Source organism: Dermacentor silvarum, chromosome 3, assembly GCF_013339745.2.
Source record: "Dermacentor silvarum isolate Dsil-2018 chromosome 3, BIME_Dsil_1.4, whole genome shotgun sequence".
Taxonomy (NCBI): Eukaryota; Metazoa; Arthropoda; class Arachnida; order Ixodida; family Ixodidae; genus Dermacentor; species Dermacentor silvarum.
This window is the reverse complement of record NC_051156.1, coordinates 195,765,679-195,787,577: the sequence shown is the minus strand read 5'-3', so window position 1 is coordinate 195,787,577 and position 21,899 is coordinate 195,765,679. Positions and strand designations below refer to the sequence as shown.

The window sequence follows — 21,899 nt, the reverse complement described above, 5'->3', positions numbered from 1 at the left end:
GAATTGAGTTTTGGAGAGAGAGTGATGGAATTCAAGGGTCCAGACTCACATGGAACATGTGTCGTGTTAGGGTGCCCATGGATGTGCTTGCACTTTGGTGGGTAGTTCATTAGCAGTCACATAATTTAATGGTTTCAGACTGGTAATAGTAAGGTGCTCGTTGGTACTTTCCTGATATATATGTGCCTTGCCATCTCATAAATTGCATAATGATGGATAGGGACAGCCTTTCGTTTTTCTCATATGAACTGAGGATGAGTGTTTCTGGCTTCAGAAGAGGCTTTTCAGAGTCAGGGAAGAAGGGACTGCTGCTAACTAGCACATTACTAATCCCTTTCGGCCGAGCTTCGCACATTCATTACCCTCCAGTTTTTTGTGCCTTGGCATCCAGACTGCTTCTGATGGCTTCTTTATGTACTCAAGGAAATGGCTGAACAGAGTTCATATTAAAGGATTGGAACTGGCTGTTGCTACAGCCTTGACTGACTTCTGTTTTGAATGCAGAGTCCAGAGAATTGGACAGATAACGATAAGGATCAAATCCACGAGATCATCAAACGAGACCCGCTGTCTGAGATCTCGGAGCAGGAGAAGATGCTTCTTTGGAGAATGCGCTACTACTGCTATACTGTGCCGAATTCGCTGCCTAAGCTGCTGGATGCCAGCAAGTGGAACAGTCGGGATCACGTGGCTCAGGTATGCTGTTGCTTGGCTCTTGAAGACGTTCTGCCTTGAAACCTGCTGACGGCCAGCGATAAAACGATTTATGAGCCTCTAAGGCCGATTGCAGTGAAATTTTGCATTGCACAAGAAATATCTGTAGCGAGTGTGCAGCTGCCACTCAGTTCCCAATTGCATGCACGAAATGTGAATGGGTGCATTAGGAGCAACTAGCTGGGTTTTTCACACTGAAACCAGAAAAAGCTCCATCATTACAGCTTGCCATAAGTGACACTGAACCTAGGGTCGGTCTGACTCAAACCAACATGCCTGCCCAATGCTTCACACACACAGTATAGGCTGCTATACTTATGGACAATTCTCTGGGGCAGTGAAGGGAGAGCTACAGGGGCACATCTTTCATACATGTGTTACTGCACCAAGTAGTCTGGCAGAGTTCGACAGTGCTTCCAACTTTTTGTAACAGATACTGAATCATCGTAACTTTTCATGTGTGCGACAGCTTCGCATTTGCCCAAATGTGGAAGCAAAGTAAGCAGAAGCTTAAGTCAAATTTAACACTCAGTGGTGGGTATCTTGTCTTATTTTGCTGTTGTAAATAAATTGTTCATGTTTTCTCTTTCCCAGCTTAAACTAATGTGATTTAAAATGTGGGACTCTTTTTCAAATCTGCGGAATAGATGCGGGCTGGAGCATGCTTGGCAGGCACTTGAAGTGATAAATGCCTGCTAATGAACATAATTTTAAACACAATGGTCACTGTACTTTGCACGTGCTGATAGGGTCGAGAAACTTGGATCGTGGAATGGCCAGCGAGACAGTTCAACATAAAGATGTCCGTGTGTGGATTGTTGCAAGTGAAATGTACAATCACATTTTTTTTTTTTTTTACTTCTAAGCTTTAGTCTCCTTTTTCTTCTTCTCTAGTTGTACCGACTCCTGAAAAAGTGGAAACGAGTGTCCCCCGAAACTGCGCTCGAACTGTTGGACTGCAAGTATGCAGACATGTTTGTCCGCAAGTACGCTGTCGAGTGGCTGGATGGCCTTTCGGATGAGCTGCTTTCCCAGTACCTTCTTCAACTCGTACAGGTTCGAGTGCTTGTGTGCTTGTAACTGAGCTCACGTTTTCTATTTGAGTAAGAGTGTGGATACTGCAATGCAATATGTGAAGTTGTTGCATGAACCGTAAGGCAGAACTGCGCTGTGTAAAAGGTTGACTTTCGTGTGAGGATGACAAGCTGTGTGTGTTGTCGCCATTCACACGACTATGGTGTGAATGGATATTTATATTTATTTTATTTTTATTTATTTAGATACCTTAAAGGCATCTAAATATATAAAAATAAAATAAAAGTGGCAGAGAGGCGGAGAGGTGTGCTCAATACACTTACAATGGACTCCCTGTGAGTTGATTAGTGTTAAAAATGAATGGGCACCTCTGTTTTTACATTCCTCTTTATTCAGTGCACTGTTCTGAAGCGAAAGTTCCTGATTAGGGCAATGCATTTCAAAGTTATTGTCATGTCCACTTTGAGGAAGTCTGTCACACTCTGTAATATGATCTGGGTCAAGATCATTTTGCAGTAGCCATCTTTCTTAGCTCCTCTGATGTAGAACCTATAAACTGATATCGTTTTGCTATGACTTCATGGGCAAAAACAGATTATAAAAACCTGACTTGGTGCCATTGGAAGTAGTTATACCGTCGAACCCTGTTGATACGTTTTTTCAAGGACCCAAAAAATGTAGCACTTAGGAAGGGTGCAATTCACCACAGCAACATCAGAAAGTGCTCTGAATGGCTGCCAGTACCGTAGACATCTCGGCACTCATACTGTGACCGGGGAAGTCGCTTGCGCTTCTGTAGGGAAGCTGAAGCACTTTTAAAAGAAAGTGAGCTTTCAGCAAATTATTATAGTTTTATTGCGATACCAATTATATGGACACTCTAGGTGCATTTTCGCTGTAGCTGTCGCAGTTGCCGTGATGTTCCGTATAAAGTACAAGGGCGATAACCCCGTCGCTGCGCGCCGTATCCTGTATGTGCGAGTGAAAGCGTGCGAGGGTGAGCCGATGATCATGGCTCAATCTCACGCACGCAAGGGAGGAAAGTGGGGAGGAAGTGCGCTGTCTTCTGTTACCCGTAAAGCACCGGGGGGAGGGGAGGGGAGGGAAGGGGGCGCGTTGTACTTCGGCAACAACTGCGTACGGTCGCGCGGGCTTTATCTTGAAAGCGATTTGCTTTGGAGGCACAGTCTAGGTGGGCTGAGGGCTTGTAGTTTTATGTGTGCTGTGTTTTCGCTGCTCAGTTTGCGTCGAAGCGATAGGCAGCACGAAGGTCACTTCACTCGCTGCTGCTGTTACACTTCCTCACACCAGCGTTTTGACAGCGAGTGTCCGCGGTCGTCGAGTGTAATGTGTTCATGTTTGCGTGTGCACGCTGACACCATGCTTGTTAATTTAGTTGGTAAACGAATGTTTACAAGTTTATACGGCTGATAAAACTACTATCCTTACTTTGTGTGGCTGTCTACTAATTTGCTATTGCAATCGATGCTTTTGCCTATTGGGCGAAACTGCGACTTTTGTCACTCTCTGAATACTAAAATCGCCTTGCGATGACTTGCAGCCTGCCAAAAGCACGCTGCAAGTCACCACAAGGCGACTTAATTTAGCAGAAATGAGCAGCAACCTGTGCAGGAGTCACCGTGGGTCGGTCAACGGGCTCTGAATGCAAAGATGATGGTAACATCATCCTACAAATCGGCGAGGCACATGATTCGAATAGAGCTCTCACGTGACCCCTGTGTTTACGTCATCCTTGCGCCCTGTCTTTTGCCGCTATGGTCGGCGCTAGGGGTGGTGGAGCTTTGACAAAAATTTAAACGGTGATGGCGGCACTGCTATGCAGACAATCGAGAAAATAACTTCAGGAGTTGAATTATACTGTGGCAGCCTGCCAAACCACAGTCAATCTTCCAATTCTAACGCCTCTTCAGTGTCCCTTTAAGGGACATGAACTATGTGTCGTGACAGTGGCCCCTTTCCACTCGATATGCTTCACCGCAATATTTTGTGTATGCTTCACCGCATAACACGGCTTTATTGTGGCGAAGCTGACTAAAAAGAATGGGTGATTATGCAATGCAAAAACCCTTCTGGGCCTCATAATAAACGTAGCCCTACGCTTGGCGGATTTGGCCCAGTGTGCGTGGTTCCCGGAAGGTTTTAACTGATGCTTGTATAGCACCAGGCTTCTACAACTTATTTCAAACTTGAGTCACTTGTTGCAAAGTACGGGTCGCTTGTTGCAACGTGCGAGAGAAATTTTTCGCTGCACCGCTAAATTTACGTCACAGCTGCATTCGAATGTAACGTAGGATGCGGGAACATTACAGAATTGCGATGTATCAAAGGGAAACCAACATAATGCATGGGAGTCAATGGGATTTAGGTCGGGACTGCGAAAACGCAACATATCAGCTGGGAAAATACAGCAGCGCGAAACATATTAACAGGGCTACACTGTAATATATTGCCTTTTTGTTTTATCATTACAGGTGCTGAAGTACGAGCCATACCTCGAAAATGACCTCGGCAAGTTTCTCATCAGGCGTTCTCTGCTTAACTACAACATCGGCCACTTTTTCTTCTGGCATTTGAAGTGAGTGCCCATTCTGGATAACTTTTTAATGTGCATAGCACGCGTACACGATTTTTCACGCCTTCACTTTTCATATTTCACTGGTTATTGCAGGACCCTGTCATGGTGCTGCAGAGACGAGTGTGCATGGGTTGTAATGCTGCCCTCTCAGACATATCTTTTTTTTGCTTACTAGTTTGTATGTTGAAAAGAAATATGTCAGCTTGTCTGACTACTGCAGCAACATTCTGTTTAGGGGAACTAACAACTGCTTCTTAAAAGTCCTATTCTTTGTGCTGAAGAGTAAATCTTATCATGGAAAATGTCTGAGACCTGTAGTGGTACATCGAAAACTTAGTGAAGGCTATTTTTTTCCGTGCACAATCAGTACATGGAGCACTCTCTGACATGTACAGTTGAATCGTGTTGATATGATTACTGTTGATCTAAGCTTCGGGACGATAAGAATATTGAGATTGCCTTGTCCAGAATACATTATGCACATTGCATTCTCTTTCGGGGTGACTTGAACATTCTCTCATGTCACGATGAATTACACTAATTTTTGAACTGCCACGTGTTACAGTCAGGTGAGCACAGCACGGCATACCATCTCTAAGTTGGCATACGAGGGTTTTTCATGACCCTAGCAAAGACCTGTGCACTTGAGAAGTGCTCACTGCGGCATACAGTGAGTGCTGGTAGTGCAGGAGAAGGGACGAGCACAATGCTTTATGCATTCTAGAAGGATTTTCTCTACGACTTTGAGGGAACCATCGAGCACTGCTTCAACCAAAAGTAATCTTCATGTGTAAAAAAAATATATATATATTAACTTCGCTTTAATGCTGTGATACAGTAAAACCTCGTTACAAGAGACACTCAAGGGACCCAGGAAACATGTCTCTTGTAACCAAGGTCTCTTGCAACCAAAAATTCTTAAAACACTGAGTAGTGTCAGACTAGATCACTTTATTTTACACCAGCATCAAAGTGTGTTTGAACACATCTACAGGAAATTGCTCAGGATGGCTTAAAGAAGTCATTCATAGTAGTTTGTTTTTAGTGACTGTGGATTGTATTAGCTTCCTTCCCTCAGCCTCAACTGCCAACACTTTCTGCCCTGCAATGTCCTCGTCGTCGTCCTCCTCCTCTGGTTCATCTTCTATGGCACATGCACCCTTTACTTGCGTGAGGATTGCATGATCTGTAAGCTCTTCGGAGCACACGAGGTCCACATCTGCAGACTCAAAACTCCTCGAAAGATTCTGGAACGTCTGCGGTCTCTTGGATGCACGCCCAAGCTTTATCTTCAGGGCAGTTTTTCACGGGATCTTCAATCCTGGATTGAATGGAAGATCCGTGTCTGGGTTGTGTCTCTTTTAAATAGTGAAGGACTTACTCTAGGAACCTAAAAAGTTGTCCTTAGTAACAGAGTGTCTCTTGTAATGATGTCTCTTGTATGCAATGTTGTTAACATGGCGAACATAGGAAAACCAACCAAACCATTTTCAAATGTCTCTTATAACCAAGTGTATCTTGTAACCATATCTTGTAACAAGATTTTACTGTAGTGGTTGTTATGGATCATACGAATTTTGAATGATACAAATATTTTAAGGGGTCTGAGAAGTTTGTATAATTGAAATTCGGCTGTATTCACATGCACTGCATCATTCTTAGCTCGTGTAATCACAGATATTATGCATTTTAATGTTCATGAATGAGGCACCTATACAGAACGCTGAGACTTCAACACACATGTTATTCCACGCTGGGGAAGTACATATGTTTCTTTCTTTCTTTGGTGCTCATCCATTGCCCAATACATTTTTATCATGTTCTCCTCTGTGAACATTTTCTGTGGGACATGCCGCACTGGGACCGGTGCTATGGCATTCTGCTGTTTAGTAAGAGGTCACGGTTTTGACTACAAGGCCATAGCAGCCACATTCTGATGGGGGTTGAATGCAAAAATGCTTGTGTGCTTCATAGTTAGGTGCACATATGAGAACCCCACGTGGTCAGATTTAATCCAGGACCTTCCAAAAGAACAATACTAACTGAGTTTAGGCTGCTAAAGTACTCTTTCACAACTTTGTTTTCATTTGTTTGGCAGAAAGAAGGCTGCTTATTGCTTGACAGGGTGAAGGCCAAGCTTCATTTCTTCTAATTTTGCACCATATCCCTCTGTGCTGGTGTGTCATTTTGCGATTATGGATTTCTAAGTACTTTCTCATATTTTGGAGACACTTGGTAAGCCAGAAAAGATGGGGAAATAAAATGAGAGAGAGAGACAGGTGGCAATGTCACCCTGAGAGTGAGAGAGAGAGAAATGTTTAATGATACGAAATGATTTCATGAACTTAAGGAGCATCTATTTGGGCCTAGTTAATTACTTATCAGTAAAGAAGGTTTACGATGCATTCTAAATGAGCCAATGACTCAACCGAGCAACTTCACAGAGCCTTTCCTGCACCTAACCGGCCAAAATATGAGAAAGTACTTCGAAATCCATAATCGCAAAATGACACACCAGCACAGAGGGATATGGTGCAAAATTAGAAGAAATGAAGCTTGGCCTTCACCCTGTGGGAGTATGCATTTGGTATTGCAGAAGCTTAATTTACCAATGCAGCCTATCATAATATTTCTCTCTTCTGTTCCTTTAAACCTCACCAACCAATAAAAGCACCGTAGTGGCTCAGTGGCTGTTGTGCTGCTAAGCACGAGGTGATGGGTACGACTCCCAGCCACGTCAACTGTATATTGATGGGGTCAAAATACAAAAACACACCTGTGTATATTTAGATGCACGTTAAAAGAACATCAGGTGATCAATAATAATCGGAACCCCTCGCTACAGAGTCTCTCATAGCTCCAGTGCTGCTTTTGGGTGTTAAAGTACACGAATCAATGCATCAGTCTCGCCAATTAATCTATCATTTCTTTTGGTACAGGTCCGAGATGCACGACCCATCAGTAGCAGTCCGGTTCGGCCTGCTGCTGGAAGGTTTCTGTCGAGGCATTGGCACCCACCTGAAGTCGGTGGTACGCCAGGTCGGTGCACTGGAGAAGCTCACGCAGCTCACCGACTCACTCAAGGAGAGGAAGGATGACACACCTAAGGTTAACTTTTTTTCCTTAGAGCCATGACCATTCGCAACGGGCTCTATAAATTATGTATCCTGTGCATGCACTTTTCGCACAAAATTTCACACACATTTGTGTGTTTTGTTGGATGTACACGAGTACTGATCTTCGAATCCCAATTAAGTATACGCAGTCGAATAGTGGTGGTGGTGCTGAATCAAGTGGCAAGTCATGTAGTTATTAGGGATGGGCGAATAGTGATTTTGAGGTTCGAAGCGAATTCGAAGCGAATAGTGATTTGGTCGAATAATTTTGAATCGAATAGTTCCAATAGTATATATAATATATTACAGTAAAACTTAATTAATTCGAATTTCATGGGACGGAAAAAAAAATGTCCGAATTAACCAAATGCCAAATTATCAGGGTAGCCAGAAAACAATAAGGAAATGCTTACTACATTAACACGCTTTTATTAGTAGAATAGATCAGCAAATCCTTTTGCTATTTTGCACAAAAGCAGTGCGGAAGATGCAATTCTCGTCATCTCGTGACTGATTGGCTCTCGCAGCGGTGATCGAGGCCTCACGACTACCTTTGCAGCACGGCTGAGGCGCGTGCTATCATTTGCGACACACCTTGCACTACCGTGCGCACATCCCAATGGTTTTTTCACCAGTAAGCTCATCGCCAACAGATCGCACGTCCATTGCGATGTATTCGGTGCTCTTCATCGTCGACAGCTTTGCACCGAGTCAAACCGAAGCAACTGTTTGACGCAACCGCTGCTGAGGAAACCGCGGCCGCTATCGACGCGATTATGAATAGTGACTTTGTGGTGCAAGGCAATTCGGCCGACGCACGCACCGAGTCAGAATGAAATTACCGTTCGCTGGAACAACTGCAGACGGAATTGCGGTCGCTATCCATGTGATCATGGATGGCGACTACGCAGCTTTTTAGGCACACGGCCGACGCGCGTATTGAGCCAAAACGAAACTACTTTTTGCTGCAACCACTGCGGAAGAAACCGCGGACGCGATCATGGATGGCGACTATGAAATACCGTGGCAAACGCGTTGTTATGCGCGGCGGCAAATGCAATAAAGGCACATACATGCACGAAGCGTTCCTCTGTTTCTGTCATTCACGCACGATTTCTGCTGATGACTATGGCGATGCGGACTCCGCCGCATTGTTTCAGTTGGATGCTAGTGTTGTTTCTGCTCTTTTGTGTCGCACATTCCCGGCTCTTTAATGCAAAAATGTATAGCCTTCGAGATTTACAGTTGATGTATGGCAGCCATGACATAAAGCATAGCCTCCGAGATGTGTTTTTGTACTGGCCCTCCGTGGCTTCTAGCTGCCTATTCGGGATCACCGAATAATTAGAAAATATCGAATACCTGAATTCGATTCGAAGCGAATAACGAATAAAGAATAATTCGATCGAATATTCGACAATACCGAATATTCGCCCATCCCTTGTAGTTATGGTACCACATCCAATCTTTGGTGAATGACCTTCAGATAGTTTCTAAATACAATCCAAACTTTTCGTTTGGTTTTAAAATTTTGATTACATATCTAGTGCATCAATTCAATCTGAACTGGGAAGTCGCAGTTGTTTCATATGAAGATTTCAGTCCTTTCTGTGTGGATTACTGGAAAACTTTCAAAAAGCATACAAACTATTGAACTGGAGCTGTTAAGCTTGAGGACGAAGTTGAATACCTGAGTATTCTGTTAAATAACACAAAATTTTTTTTTATTTGCATATTCCAAGTGTATATTTAATAATATAAGCAGTACTCAATGGTACTGGTTGCTCAAGAACAGCATGTCTCTCTTTAGCTGCACATTTTTCCTTTTTTTATTGCAATAGCAATTATATGGACATTCCAAGCGGATTTCTGCCGTCGCCATCGCCGTGAGGTTCCGTATAAAGTGCAACGGCGATGAAATTGTCCCCACGCGCCGTATGCTGTATGTGCGAGTGAAAGCGCGCCAGGGAAGCGCGCTTTCACGGGGAGCAAACGCATGGTGAAATGCAAACGCGACTTCTTCCATCGCGCGAAAGACCGTGGGGGGCTGAGAGGGAGGGAGGGGAGGCGACGTTTAGCTGCGGCACCAAATGCGTATTTATATAAAAATGTTGCGAGGCAAGAAGGTGGTAAAGACTTCCAACGCTGCTCGACAAGTGTCTCGTTCTGATCTCTGGAAAACCTCCGAGCCGCCGCCAGAGGCACCGGCAACAGTCACCGACGCCGCGCGCGTTCAGTGTGAACGCGGGCAAAACGACGAGGGCGTCGACAGCAGTTCTGCGCGTTCTTGTGCTGCTACATGTCCAAGTTTATACAGCTGATAAAACTATGATCCTTACTCCGTATAGCTCTGTACTAATTTGCTATCAGAACTGATGCGTCGCCTTTCGGGTGAAACTGCGACATTTTTTTTTTTAACCATTGTTGTAGCCATCTAACAGAAAGCTTTGGCTTGAGTAGACACTTCTGCTCAAGCCAAAGTGATTTTGGTTAAGTTTGTTGTACTGAAGAAAGCAAGATAACATTCAAGCTCTGAATCTTTCGTTATGAGAAAGCCACCAAAGATTCCACAGCACTGTAAGGTTATTTGATTCTCTAGAATTAAATCAACAGTTTTTTGTTGTTGCAACAAAAAGCTTGTCTTTCAGTTACAGAAACCTGACATTCTTGGTAAGGATTCAAATTAGGAAAGGTTAGGTATATCAGGGGACACAAGAGGCATTTGGAGTTGTCTTTTCTCTTTCTCTTGTGTCTCTGTGTTCTGTGCCTAACGTTTCAAATCATGAATAACTGGCCTTGTTGCTGATATTAGAGACATTTGCACCATGCACACTACTAATAAATTTTATCTTTTGAATGCCAGCACAGGCTTTATTGTCTTATGCTTATATTTCAATTTATTTTTTCAATTTTATGCTTCAATTTCTTAAGGTTAGTGTTCGCACACCTTTTTTTTACAGCGAAACTGTTAAGGGCTCACTCTTCGATGGTCGCATCCGACAATAGAAAAAAACTCTCATTGGCCGTATGCTGTACATGCGAGTGAAAGCGCGCGAGGGTGAGGGACGCGCGCTTTCATGGGAAGCCAACGCACGGCGGAGAGCAAGCGCGACTTATGTGCGAGTGAAAGCGCGCGAGGGTGAGGGACGTGCGCTTTCACGAGGAGCGAACGCACGGCGGAGAGCAAACGCGACTTCACAGTGGAAGAGGAGCGGTGGACGAGGGGGGGCATCGAGGCACCCTAGACTGTGCGTTTGCATGCTGCGGGCGCATGCTTGCAGTCCTGCCGGCCTCTGCCGCCTGTGCCAGCGACTCTCTCTGGGCTCTTGCCCACCTCTCCCCTAACAGTGTCGACAACGGCGTTTAGCCATTCCGTCACGTAGCCAGCGTTTTGACAGCAGTTGTGTGCGGTCACACAAACAACGCGCACAACTGTTGTCGACAGCGGCGGCGTTTTGCCCGCGTTTGCACCGAATGCGCGCGGCATTGGTGATGTGTTTATAAAGAACGTGCGAACCTTTGCCATACACCTTATGGCGATGTACCTTAGCGACCATAAGGCCATGGTCCCTGTGGTCACTAAATAAATGAAAACCACCGGATCATATATATTTCTCATTCTTTAATAGTTCAAATAACCAATTACATCATCACATCTTAATAGTCATAATTGGAAATACATAATTCCCACCATAGTATAGCTTCACTGGTCTTCCATCTCCACTCCAGTAGAAGGGCTAACAGTTTTTTTTTATCTCCACTTTACAGGAAAGGCTCAAGTTTCTCATAGAGCAATTCTCAAAGCCAGATTTTCTGGAAGCATTGCAGCATTTTCCGTCGCCCTTGAACAACAGCTGCATCCTGGGAGACTTGATGTGAGTCTACCTCTCTGCACGTTTTTACGTTTCTGGCATTTTTCACTGCATCAAGAGCTGCACGCATTTGATCTCATTTTTTCGTGGCAGTGTTCTGTTACTGCTTGTCACAGTAACTCAGAACGAAGCTTTCTTTGGCTCTTCTGATGCTTAGTGCAGAAATTTGAGACGAGACGGACAGAAGACAAGGTGCGTTAAGCACCATTTCTGGTGCATTAAGCACCAGAAAATGTGTACCGACAAAGCCCAAGCTCAACCCTTGCAAATTTTCTTTGGCTTCTATGTCCCATTCCTCGTTACGTTGGCTCAGTGGCTATAGTATTCTCCTGCTCGGCACATTGCCACTGATTTGATTCCCGCTCGTGATGGCCACGTTCTTATGGGCACTGAATGCATAAACGCTCGTGAATTTAGATTTAAGTGCACATATAAAAACTCCAAATGGCCAAAGTTATGTGGCAGTTCCACACTATGGCGTCCCTCATAGACCTTGTGTTGGTTGGCGAATTTAAACCCCACTATTTTATTTTATACTGTGTGTCCCCCCCTGACATAAGAATTTAGACTGGGTATGTAAGTGAAGCTGTAACAACCACCTAAAGGAAATTAATATTGCGAAAGTTGTTGCAGCTCACGAAGTGCTACCGGCAGTGAAAGCACATCCTATGAACTACTGTTGCATGTGATGTGGCTGTGTCAAGGTTGTGCATTGTCAAAAAGTGACAGCGATTCACGGGCGTGCTGTGGCGTCTTTGCAGTGTGAACGAGTGCAGAATACTTGACTCTGCCAAGAAGCCCCTGTGGTTGCTGTGGAAGAACCCCGACCATTTGGCAGAGCAGATTCTGGACCACCATGAGATCATTTTCAAGAATGGTGATGGTGAGTTTTGTACAGTTGGCCTTAAAGTGCCCATGACTAGGTTGTGTGTTTCAAGTTTAGGCCAATTACCATTTGGGTCAATTATTTTGGAGTCACGTGTAATGGAAAGCTGCCCAAAAATACAAGCATGATTAATAAATCAATCAATCAATCACTTTTCGTAGCAAGAGCCACTGCACAGCAAAAATTCATCATACTCTATATGGCGTCTCCCTGCTATCAAGAGGTTGGCCCTCTCATGTAGCTCAATAAGCTGGTGACTCAACTTGCTGATTATAGAAGCATGGAACTGGGGGGCAATATTGCGCACGCTTTATTTAGAGTGCGGCTCCAAATATTTAACGGGAGTTGCTTTCTGAGGTGGGTAAGTAAGAAAAAGAATTGCTGGTACAAAAAAGGAAAAAAAAGAAAGAGAGGAAAACTCCTGTTATATTTGTGCAAATACAGTATTCAGCAGTGTGGTTACTGCACGAGAAAGGTGTTGCATGCGTTTGGAAGTCCTTATGCACTGTTAGCCTCACTTGACGTCTGCATTCTTTCCTGCCACTTTTCACAGACTTGCGGCAAGACATGCTGACGCTGCAGGTCATTCGCATCATGGACAGCATCTGGCAGAAGGAGGGGCTAGACCTGAGGTAGGTGGGGGTGTATATTATTCTTTAGCTTGACTAGGAAAGAACAAGTTCTCCACTTATTCAACAAAGTGAAGCTGGTATTATTCAATATTCAAGGATAAATGCAATTTTTGTACTAATGCTACATCTGCGAATCCCCTGGAAGAATTAAATTTTTCGGTTTGACATTAAACCACTGGTTTCTAGCAACTGCCTTATGTTTACAGGTAGACAAATTAGCACTCTTGTAGTATATTGTGAAGTTTAGAATGGAGGTGGCATTCTCTGGGTGTTAAATTTGATAGTGAATCAGGTAGGTAAAATGATATCTGATTTACTATCCAAAACTCTTTAATATAGCAACAATGCTTTATATATACTTGCCAGGCTAAAAGCTGAAAAACAAAACATGCCGCTTGCAAATGCACCTCACACGAGGGAGCACCCTGTTAGTAGATGTTCCGGGGCTGATTATGCTTCCCATTTCACAGGCAGTGGGGAGTGCGCTTCTTACCTGCTATATGTGCGTAAGAACGTGACGGGAAGGATTATTCCCACCACATGAATGTGTCGCCATCTCACAGAAATGTTGTAAAATTAAAACAAAATGCATTGGTGTACTGTGTCGCCACAAAAAATGAATTGACAGCATTTCGTGCACTTTAAGCCGATCTCAGTGATGCTGTCAGCTTCATCGTTTCTTGCAAGTGTGGCTTCAGAAGGTGTGTAAAAGCTGTGAAACAATTTTCTTAGGAACAGAAAAAAAGCACGATTTATTCGGTAATTGCTGTGAGACTGTACTGTTGTGAATTTTTACTGGTGATGCAGTATATTTGCCAAGGTTCTGCTGTGCCACTTTGTTCTGATCCTTGCTTCAGGCAGTATCACGGAAATTGAAGAACTGTTTTTAAGAATTTCTATCTCGCTTTCTTAGCCATGAAAAGGAATTCCAAGAATACTGTAGATTCTGGAGTAATACGAAAATAAATCTGTTCTTTTCTTCGGTCCAGCTATTGGGCAGTAGAAACAACTTTCTTCTTGTAACTTTCTTCTTCAATAGGAACTTTCTTTCCTTGTATCTTTCTTTCTTTCTTTCCTTCATTATTAATTTCACACATGTAGGTACATTGGAGTACATAGTATCACTTGTATATCACATGGCTAAGGAGATGGAAAAGAAAGCCACAGTTAAGTGGCTTGACACTGCTTCTATCCCCTAAAGTAAATACATCAACAGTGGTGGAAACCTCACAAAATAGCAAATGGAACAGAGCACGATACATTGCTCAATGAAATGTTTACAAAGGACACGTAAGTGACAGGATCAAACAAGAGGAAATAGAGCAAATGCCTTAACAAGAAATGCAAGACAGTGAGTTGAACACTACAAGGTTTCCCATAACTTCCCACGAGAGTACTTCTGCAAATTTTACTTGAAAAAAATCTGAAATTTTTACAGGGAACATTCGCAACCTTGTCTCATGTGGAAAAACCACGTAAGTAGGCCACAGCAGTTGCACACAATAAATCTGCCTGTGATAGGGTTAAACGTGAAGGCCTGCAAACTGCTCAACGAGAACGCCAATGTAGGCTAGTTGGCAGGGTTACTCGGTCTCCTTGTGGAAACAGTTTAAGGAACCTAAAGCTGTATGGAAACTTACACAGTTCAGTGAGAAGACATGGCGATTTTGTCAGTTTGCACAGTAACACTTTCATTTGACACGCAGGATGATGCCGTACGCATGCCTCTCGACGGGCAAGCACGTAGGCATGATAGAGGTGGTGCGCAATGCCAAGACAGTCATGAACATCCAGAAGAAAGGGGGCCGCATGGCCGCCTTCCAGGTGGACTCGACACAGCTCCACAAGTGGATCAGGGACAAGAATAAGGGGGACCGGTGAGTATGCATTTCTAATGCCTTGTACACAAGCTGCCTTTGTGAGCTGAACTGCCTCACAGTTTGTGACAAAGGTACATGGTGGCTCAATAGCAATGGCATTCTACTGCCAAGTGTGAGGTTGTGGTTTCGATTTCCGGCCACATTCCAGTAGGGGCAGCGAAAGTCGTGAGGTTGTGAGAGCAGCAGCACTTGATTGCGAGTAACTCCACTTGTGCAAGTCAAAAACTTTGGCTGGAAAATAACAAGCGCAAGGAAATTCACAATAACTTGGGACACCAACTAACCTGGCCTCAAACTTTGTTGCAAGGAAATGACCTTAAATGCCATACAGATGTCACACCTCTCATTAAAGGTGTCATGGGTACAAGGACCCACAGTGAATTTTCTGACGTATATTTTTTTTCTCCGCCGGCTCTCAGGTACAAGCAGGCAATTGAGACCTTCACACTGTCCTGTGCCGGCTACTGCGTGGCCACCTTCATCCTTGGCATTGGTGACAGAAACCCAGACAACATCATGGTCAATGAAGAAGGCCAGGTGACTGATCTCTCATCTCCTTGGTGGAAAAGCAGGTCTTTTGTGTCTTTGTCAAACAGTAACTCGATATGTTCTTTGTACTTGTGGGCCACCATATGGAATGCAAGCGGTTTATTCATTGGTAGTTGAATCGTCATTAAATATAATTAGCAGTTTGAAAAATTTGACAAAGCATGAGGCAAATGACATTAGGACTTGCATACTTCTGCTTTGTTCTTTGTATGCAGTTTCATTATTTGATGTGCACAAAGCAGTGTAAGTACATGGAGCCAACAAACAGTGGTGTAGCCAGGGGGGGGGGGGGGCTGACCGGGATACCCCCCCCCCCCTATAAAGCCAATGCAAGCTTAAGGGAAGTTAACTGTTCTTGCACTTGAAATGTGGAAATAATAAGAAAAAGGGAAATTGAAGTGGCCAGAATGACAACTTGGCAATGGTGAGAGACAAACCCTCACCTTCTGCATGACATGTGCAATGCGCATGCAGCACAACCAGCACATTCAGTAAGTTTTCCTACCTCAACGCAACACCTGATGTGCTACCAGCAACAGTGCTTCAGACATTGAGCCGTTTATGCAATAAAGTTTGTATCTTTCTCTTCCTCTCAACAAATTGAGCTACAGCGATGGCTATGCCCATCTTGTGGGTATTTGTGTAGTACATATATGTGTACTAGATCTAGCCCTGAGAGTAGGCAGGTTTAGAATGGGGACACCCATGAGCCTAGGGCACCCATTCCTAGGGCACCCATTCCTAGGGCACCCATTCCTAGGGTGCCTCTAGCAAATAGTATCTCTCAAGTGCGCATGCGCGGAATGCAGATTGATTCCTTGGATTAGAGTGCACACTTGGTGCTAACGCGAAATTTCAAATATGGTGTTGGTGCCCCTAAGCTGTGCGTAAACAAACATGCGTAAACAAACATGTCGGCATCCATCATAACGACGGCTCCTGCCTAGCACTAAATCTGACCTGGTTTCCAAGTAACACTTAACGTTTGTAAGACCAGCGCCTCCTCTACTTTTTCAATGCCAGCCAGATGCGGCCGGTTCAACCGTTCACCAACCGTTCGGAGGAAGTAATCCTGACAGACGCGTGACGAGTCTACCACATCTCCTCCGGAACGGCAGCGGTGCGCGCTCAGTGGTTCAGACACACGCGTTACATAAGCAGTCGTACCCTCTGAGTAGCGTTTCATTATGGCAACTCGCTTAACTAAAGCGCACCAACGGCTCCCATTGCGGAGCGAGCGATTGCACTGGCATTGAAAAAATAGAGGAGGCACTGGGTAAAACACATATGATGATGTGGGCTATTGCTTTCTTTCACGTTAATGTCAGCAGTATCACGTTAATGACAACTATTGAATGACAGGTCACTCTTTTGGAGATGGGCTGTCGATGCAAGAGTCGTACACCTAAAGAGGGAAGATTTTGGCTGGCGTATCCTAATCTGGATTGTCTTTGCTGATGACGGCAGCTGCTTTGCATTGATCTTGCTTCTGTGTAACAAGTGTACATCTTGTATAAATGCACAACTACATAACTACTGTTTATCGAGCAGTATTTCTAGAATTTCATTCTACACCCGTAAGGGCGCTGAAAGTACATGACGCTAACGCAAGCCGGGAACACTATACTAAATGGTGTCCACCCCGGCATGCTTCACTGGTTGGGGCATCCTAAGCTTAGGGCTGTTACTCTAAAACTCCCTAGTGTTAGCCAGTGCCACTCATGGCCGAAGTGGCGGATCGCTGTATTCTTCTTGCTCAAGCAAGATAATTGCATTCATGCTATCAAAATAAACATTGTGAATATGGGACACAACAAGACGACATATCAATCACCAATAGCTTCATTTAATTGCCTTTGTGTTCCCTTAGGGCATTTATATCAAGTATACTTGCATGGAAAGCGCGCTGACTGGAAGCTAGCTGTTTCCGCAAATTGTGTTTTTCTTCAGAAACTTGTCCAATGTGCCACCTTCTGAAAAGGCATTAATGTGTTCTCTCCTTGGCCTTCGCAGATCTTTCACATCGACTTTGGTCACTTCCTCGGCCACTTCAAGAAAAAGTTTGGCATCAATCGCGAGCGCGTGCCCTTTGTCCTGACGGAGGACTTCCTTCATGTCATTGCAAGGGGCCAGGAGAACCCGCGGAAAAGCAAAGAGTTTCAGAGGTGAGCTGCCGCTGCCGCCATTTTCCGACATCTTTGAGGGCGAATGGCTGCTAAACGGACACTAAAAAAGCAACAGTCAATCAGCTTCGACTGGTTTAAATACTATGATTTGATTCATTTGGTGAAAAAGGGCCGATTATTATAGTGGCAGAAATTAAGGATGAACTTTTCTGATGCCTAAGCCCCACAGCAATGCATGGATTTCAATGTACTTCCTCAGATTTGGACTGTTTCGGTGCAAGAGAGGTTGTTGAAGCTTTGCTAGGTTGAGTTCTTGGTCCCTCCTGAATGCATTGTAGGCCTTCTTTGCTGATAAACATTTGAACAGTTAACCAAACAAGCCTAGACAGTGTCAAAAGTCAGTGACATCACAGCGAGCTGGCACGGGAACCTCAAGGGATTGCTGCTGGCTGCCTTTCGCTTTTTCATTTTTCCTGGTTTGCCAAGCCTCCTGACATGGCAAGAATAGCTGCTCTGCCATTGCAGAAGCATAATTTGCTAGCGCAACTCAACTTCATACTTCTCTTTGGTGTCTCTTTGTGTGCTCATTATTAGATGGTTGTTGTGGAGTTCTTCCAAAAAACTGTAATAAAAGTGTAATTCCCCTGTAACAATAAAGTGAAGTGAGGTGAATGTTTGTGCAAGTTGGAATTGTGCATAACCGATGTCACCGATTTTGTGATTGGCCCAGTGGCCAACAGCCTGCGACATTGAGACAGTGTGAGATGATATTCGATCATGGGCACGCGTCACCAGTCAAGTTTTTTGTCGAGTTTATCATGAGCTGCTTATCAGCACAAGTAAAAGACGAGGACAAAGAAAGCAACGAGCGTGTGCTTCCTTTGTACTTTTTACTTGTGCTGATAATCTGTTACCATGAGTTACCAACTAGCCCATACTGATAAGCACTCTGCTCATCAATATTTAAAATATTTATAAATTTATAAATCAGTATAAAAGATATTATAGCTGGACCCAGCACTGCACCTTCAGGTCCATAAGTGATTGCACAGGATTGAGTAGATTTTAAAAGAGTTATCGCAGGATTGTACAACTTTACTAAGGGTTACTAAGGTTAAACAGCTCGTATTCGCTTTTTACAACTCTGCACAAAGTGAATATAACAAAACTTACAAAAACCCAACAAGTGCAGTTTGTGTGTGTGTGTGTGTGTGTGTGTGTACGTGCAAGCATGTGTACACATTTGTTCTTACAGGGAAGCTGTTAAGGGCTCACTCTTCAATGGTCGCGACCGGCAATAGAAAAAAAACTCTCATTGGCCGTATGCTGTATGTCGAGTGAAAGCGGGCGAGGGCGAGGGACGCGCGCTTTCACGGGGAGCTAATGCACTGCGGAGAGCAAATGCGACTTCCGTCACGCGAATGGCCGTGGGGGGACGGGAGGGAGGAAGGGGAGCAGCACCAGTAACATGCTGAACCGATGTCGATGGTGCCGGTGTTTTGCCCGCGTTTGCACCCGAATGCACACGGCGTGGGTGACGTGTTTATGAATAACGTGCCAACCTTTGTCGTACACCCTATGGCGGTGTACCGTAGCAACCATAAGGTCATGGCCCCTGTGGTCACTAAATAAATGAAAACCACAGGATCATATATATTTCTCATTATTCAATAGTTCAAATAACCAATTACACCATCACATCTTAGTAGTCATAATTGGAAAATGCATAATTCCCACCATAGTACAGCTTCGCTGGTCTTTCATCTCCACCCCAGTGGAAGGGCTGACAGTTTTTTTTTTTTTTTTTTAACTTTTGTACCTGTCATAGAAAATATTTCAGTTGGGAGCCTTGATCAGTGAACTTTTCTGCCTTACAAAATGCGTACTGTCAGCCTTGTTAATTAAAGTGATTTAGATCAATGCTGTAGTCCTTACACGTGGCTTGTGTGTCGAATTAAAAGTGCAACCTCTCCGTCTTTCCTACAGCTTTCAGGAACTTTGCGGCAAAGCTTACCTCCTGCTTCATCGGCATGCCAACCTGCTCATCACATTGTTCACCATGATGTTGTCAACGGGAATCCCTGAGTTGCAGTCCATCGACGACATTGGCTACCTCCGCAAGACACTGCAGGCAAGGCTTAACTTGTTTAATAACCTTGAAGCTGCAGCCTTCTTAGAGCAGCGCTGATACAGCTTCATAAATTGTGTAGTAATCTGAGAGCTTCTGAAGGCAAAATAGATAGTGGTACCTGTTCCCTTGCTTGGCTTTGAGCTAAGCTTAAAATTACAATAACAAGATCATCATAGTCGTAAGCGATAGAAACAAGCGGCAGCAAACGTCAAATGCTTGGAACAGCTACCACTGCTAATCCGTTTTTATAGTATAATGAAAGTAATAATAATATTTTAATAGTGATAAATTTATATTTTGAATGAAAAAAGGAGAAAGTAATAAAAAATATATCAGCAAAGTTTTTCACAATATATATCATAGCCTTCTGTCACAAATTATGTAGGTCATAGAAAGGTTACAGCAGTTCAATTTCTCAGCGGCCAACTTTATCACATTCGGATATATGGCATGCTAGTAGGCCCACTGGTTCATTTTTTAGTCGAGGCATGTGGTGTCGACCAGCACCCCCCCCCCCCCCCCCTTGCTCACCACAGTTCAGTGGTGACTGCAGAGTGCAGTGGAGGCACCACTACATGTGTTTGTTGTGAGGCAACAGTTCAGCTGTTATGGATGCCTACATTTCTTCGTTGTACAGGCAAGTTCATTGTTGTGATCTTTGCTGTAGAGGCATTCACAGTACACACTTAAGGTTAACAATTCAGCCGGGACATACGAGATCCTTTACTATACAGGTCATTTTGTTGTAAAAATCCAAACCAGAGAGAAGTTCACAGGAAGCTGAAAGCTTGAAGTGATTAACAAATGTCACTGGAGCCAAATTCCCGCTCAGTCGGGAATAAATCCCCTGGCGGCTATAGGTTGTTTAAGCTTCTTCAAGCTTTTTAGATTCACAACCAGAAATGTGTGATGAATGGCCACAAATAATTCTAGTGACATTTCTTGTTCAACCACCGTCATTCATTTAGTTGTAGAGGCGTTCAACTGTACATGCCGAGTTTAGTTCGTGCAGTACAGGGGTAATTGGAGTTTCGTGGGAGTGGGTGCCTTCGTCCTTTTTTGGTAGAATAGAGCAGGCCAATGTTGGGGGACGATCGAACCACCCACATTCTCATTTACAGGTTGAGAAGCCAGAGGAGCAAGCCCTGGAGTACTTCCAGAACCAGTTCTTCGAGGCGTACGGTGGTGCCTGGACTACAAAAGTGGATTGGTTTTTCCACAGTGTCAAGCACTTTTAGCTGCAGTGTGGGACAGTTGTGTGTGTGGACACCAGGTGTGAAGTAGTGTTGTGCAGGACGTCACTGTGCGACTGCAAGAAGACGTGAAACAGAATTCCTGCGTCGGTGTAGCTTCTGAATTCTTCCTCCTCCTCTTCGTTCAGAGCTTGCCATTAGCATGCTCCAATAAAGCACATCTCAAGAAGGCTAGTCCTTGCTTCGAACGTGATAAGCTTTCTCACTTTTTTTTAATGCTGTGCTTTGTTTGGTTCTGCTTCTCCGACAGAGCAATACACCGTGTGTTGTGGTTGACACCACAAAAAAAGCACGGATCTGTTACGGTTACACTTGGCACGACTACACTACCTACAGCTGCGATCAGCAATGATAACTTAAGCTACTTGACTCGCAAACATGCCAGGTCACGAATGCATTCAGTGTAGTAACCGAGACACCCGTACCATGGACATGTTGGTCACAGTCGCATTCAACATAACTGAGCTGCCGGATGCGCAAACATGTTTGTCATTTTAACAGAGGTGGTAGTGGGGTGAGTCGGTGTGAATTCACAGCTTCAAGCTGCACAGCAGTTGAGACACAGAGAAAGAGAGTGGATGAATTGAGTGTGCATTTGCTTCTTTTCTTTGCATGCCATCTGTCACATAGTTCATTGCTGTGTTTGTCACAGCTAAATTCAGCATAACGATACTTTGGTTATCACCTTGCTAGTTTGGTACTGTGCCAAGGGTAGATGAGAAGCAATTAAAGATGTCGAAGGTAGAGGTGATGACCGTATAGCACTGTGCAGTTGGCAACAGGAGATTGTGGGATGCAGGTGTTTCGAAAAAGCCCGATTTTTGCCCAGTTTTAGTTTTCAGCCAGTAAAACAGCAAAACACTGTGTTGGTTGTCACATAAATTAGTAAACGTAGCAAATCTAAAATCCAGGCTGCATGCTCAGGCATGGGAAGTACTGTGCTTTTTCTCAAATCCCACGTCTCGTAAGACTTTGGACACTATTTGCAACTGCAACTTTTACCGATATGCTCTCAAGCAAGTCATCTATTGTGTTAACACAAACGAAATAATTTTCTTGATAGCACAAAGGGATGGTAGACCTTGCCAGTGTTCACACACATTTTCTTT

General features: G+C 44.1%; 1 protein-coding gene across 2 annotated transcripts in view; it reads left to right on the top strand.

The window, feature by feature from the left end:
• The window catches only part of LOC119446413 (phosphatidylinositol 4,5-bisphosphate 3-kinase catalytic subunit alpha isoform-like), a 42,835-nt gene extending 21,857 nt beyond the window's left edge, over positions 1 to 20,978 (top strand). For both annotated transcript variants that reach the window (XM_037710839.2, XM_049664131.1), the window contains exons 9-20: positions 505 to 696; positions 1,609 to 1,770; positions 4,242 to 4,345; positions 7,285 to 7,453; positions 11,230 to 11,336; positions 12,095 to 12,216; positions 12,773 to 12,851; positions 14,558 to 14,728; positions 15,151 to 15,268; positions 17,294 to 17,445; positions 19,393 to 19,537; positions 20,659 to 20,978. In XM_037710839.2, coding sequence (XP_037566767.1) covers positions 505 to 696; positions 1,609 to 1,770; positions 4,242 to 4,345; positions 7,285 to 7,453; positions 11,230 to 11,336; positions 12,095 to 12,216; positions 12,773 to 12,851; positions 14,558 to 14,728; positions 15,151 to 15,268; positions 17,294 to 17,445; positions 19,393 to 19,537; positions 20,659 to 20,775 — 1,638 coding nt within the window. In that variant the 3' untranslated portion in view covers positions 20,776 to 20,978. The remainder of the gene's footprint in view (positions 1 to 504; positions 697 to 1,608; positions 1,771 to 4,241; positions 4,346 to 7,284; positions 7,454 to 11,229; positions 11,337 to 12,094; positions 12,217 to 12,772; positions 12,852 to 14,557; positions 14,729 to 15,150; positions 15,269 to 17,293; positions 17,446 to 19,392; positions 19,538 to 20,658) is intronic.
• The last annotated feature ends 921 nt before the right edge of the window (positions 20,979 to 21,899 follow it).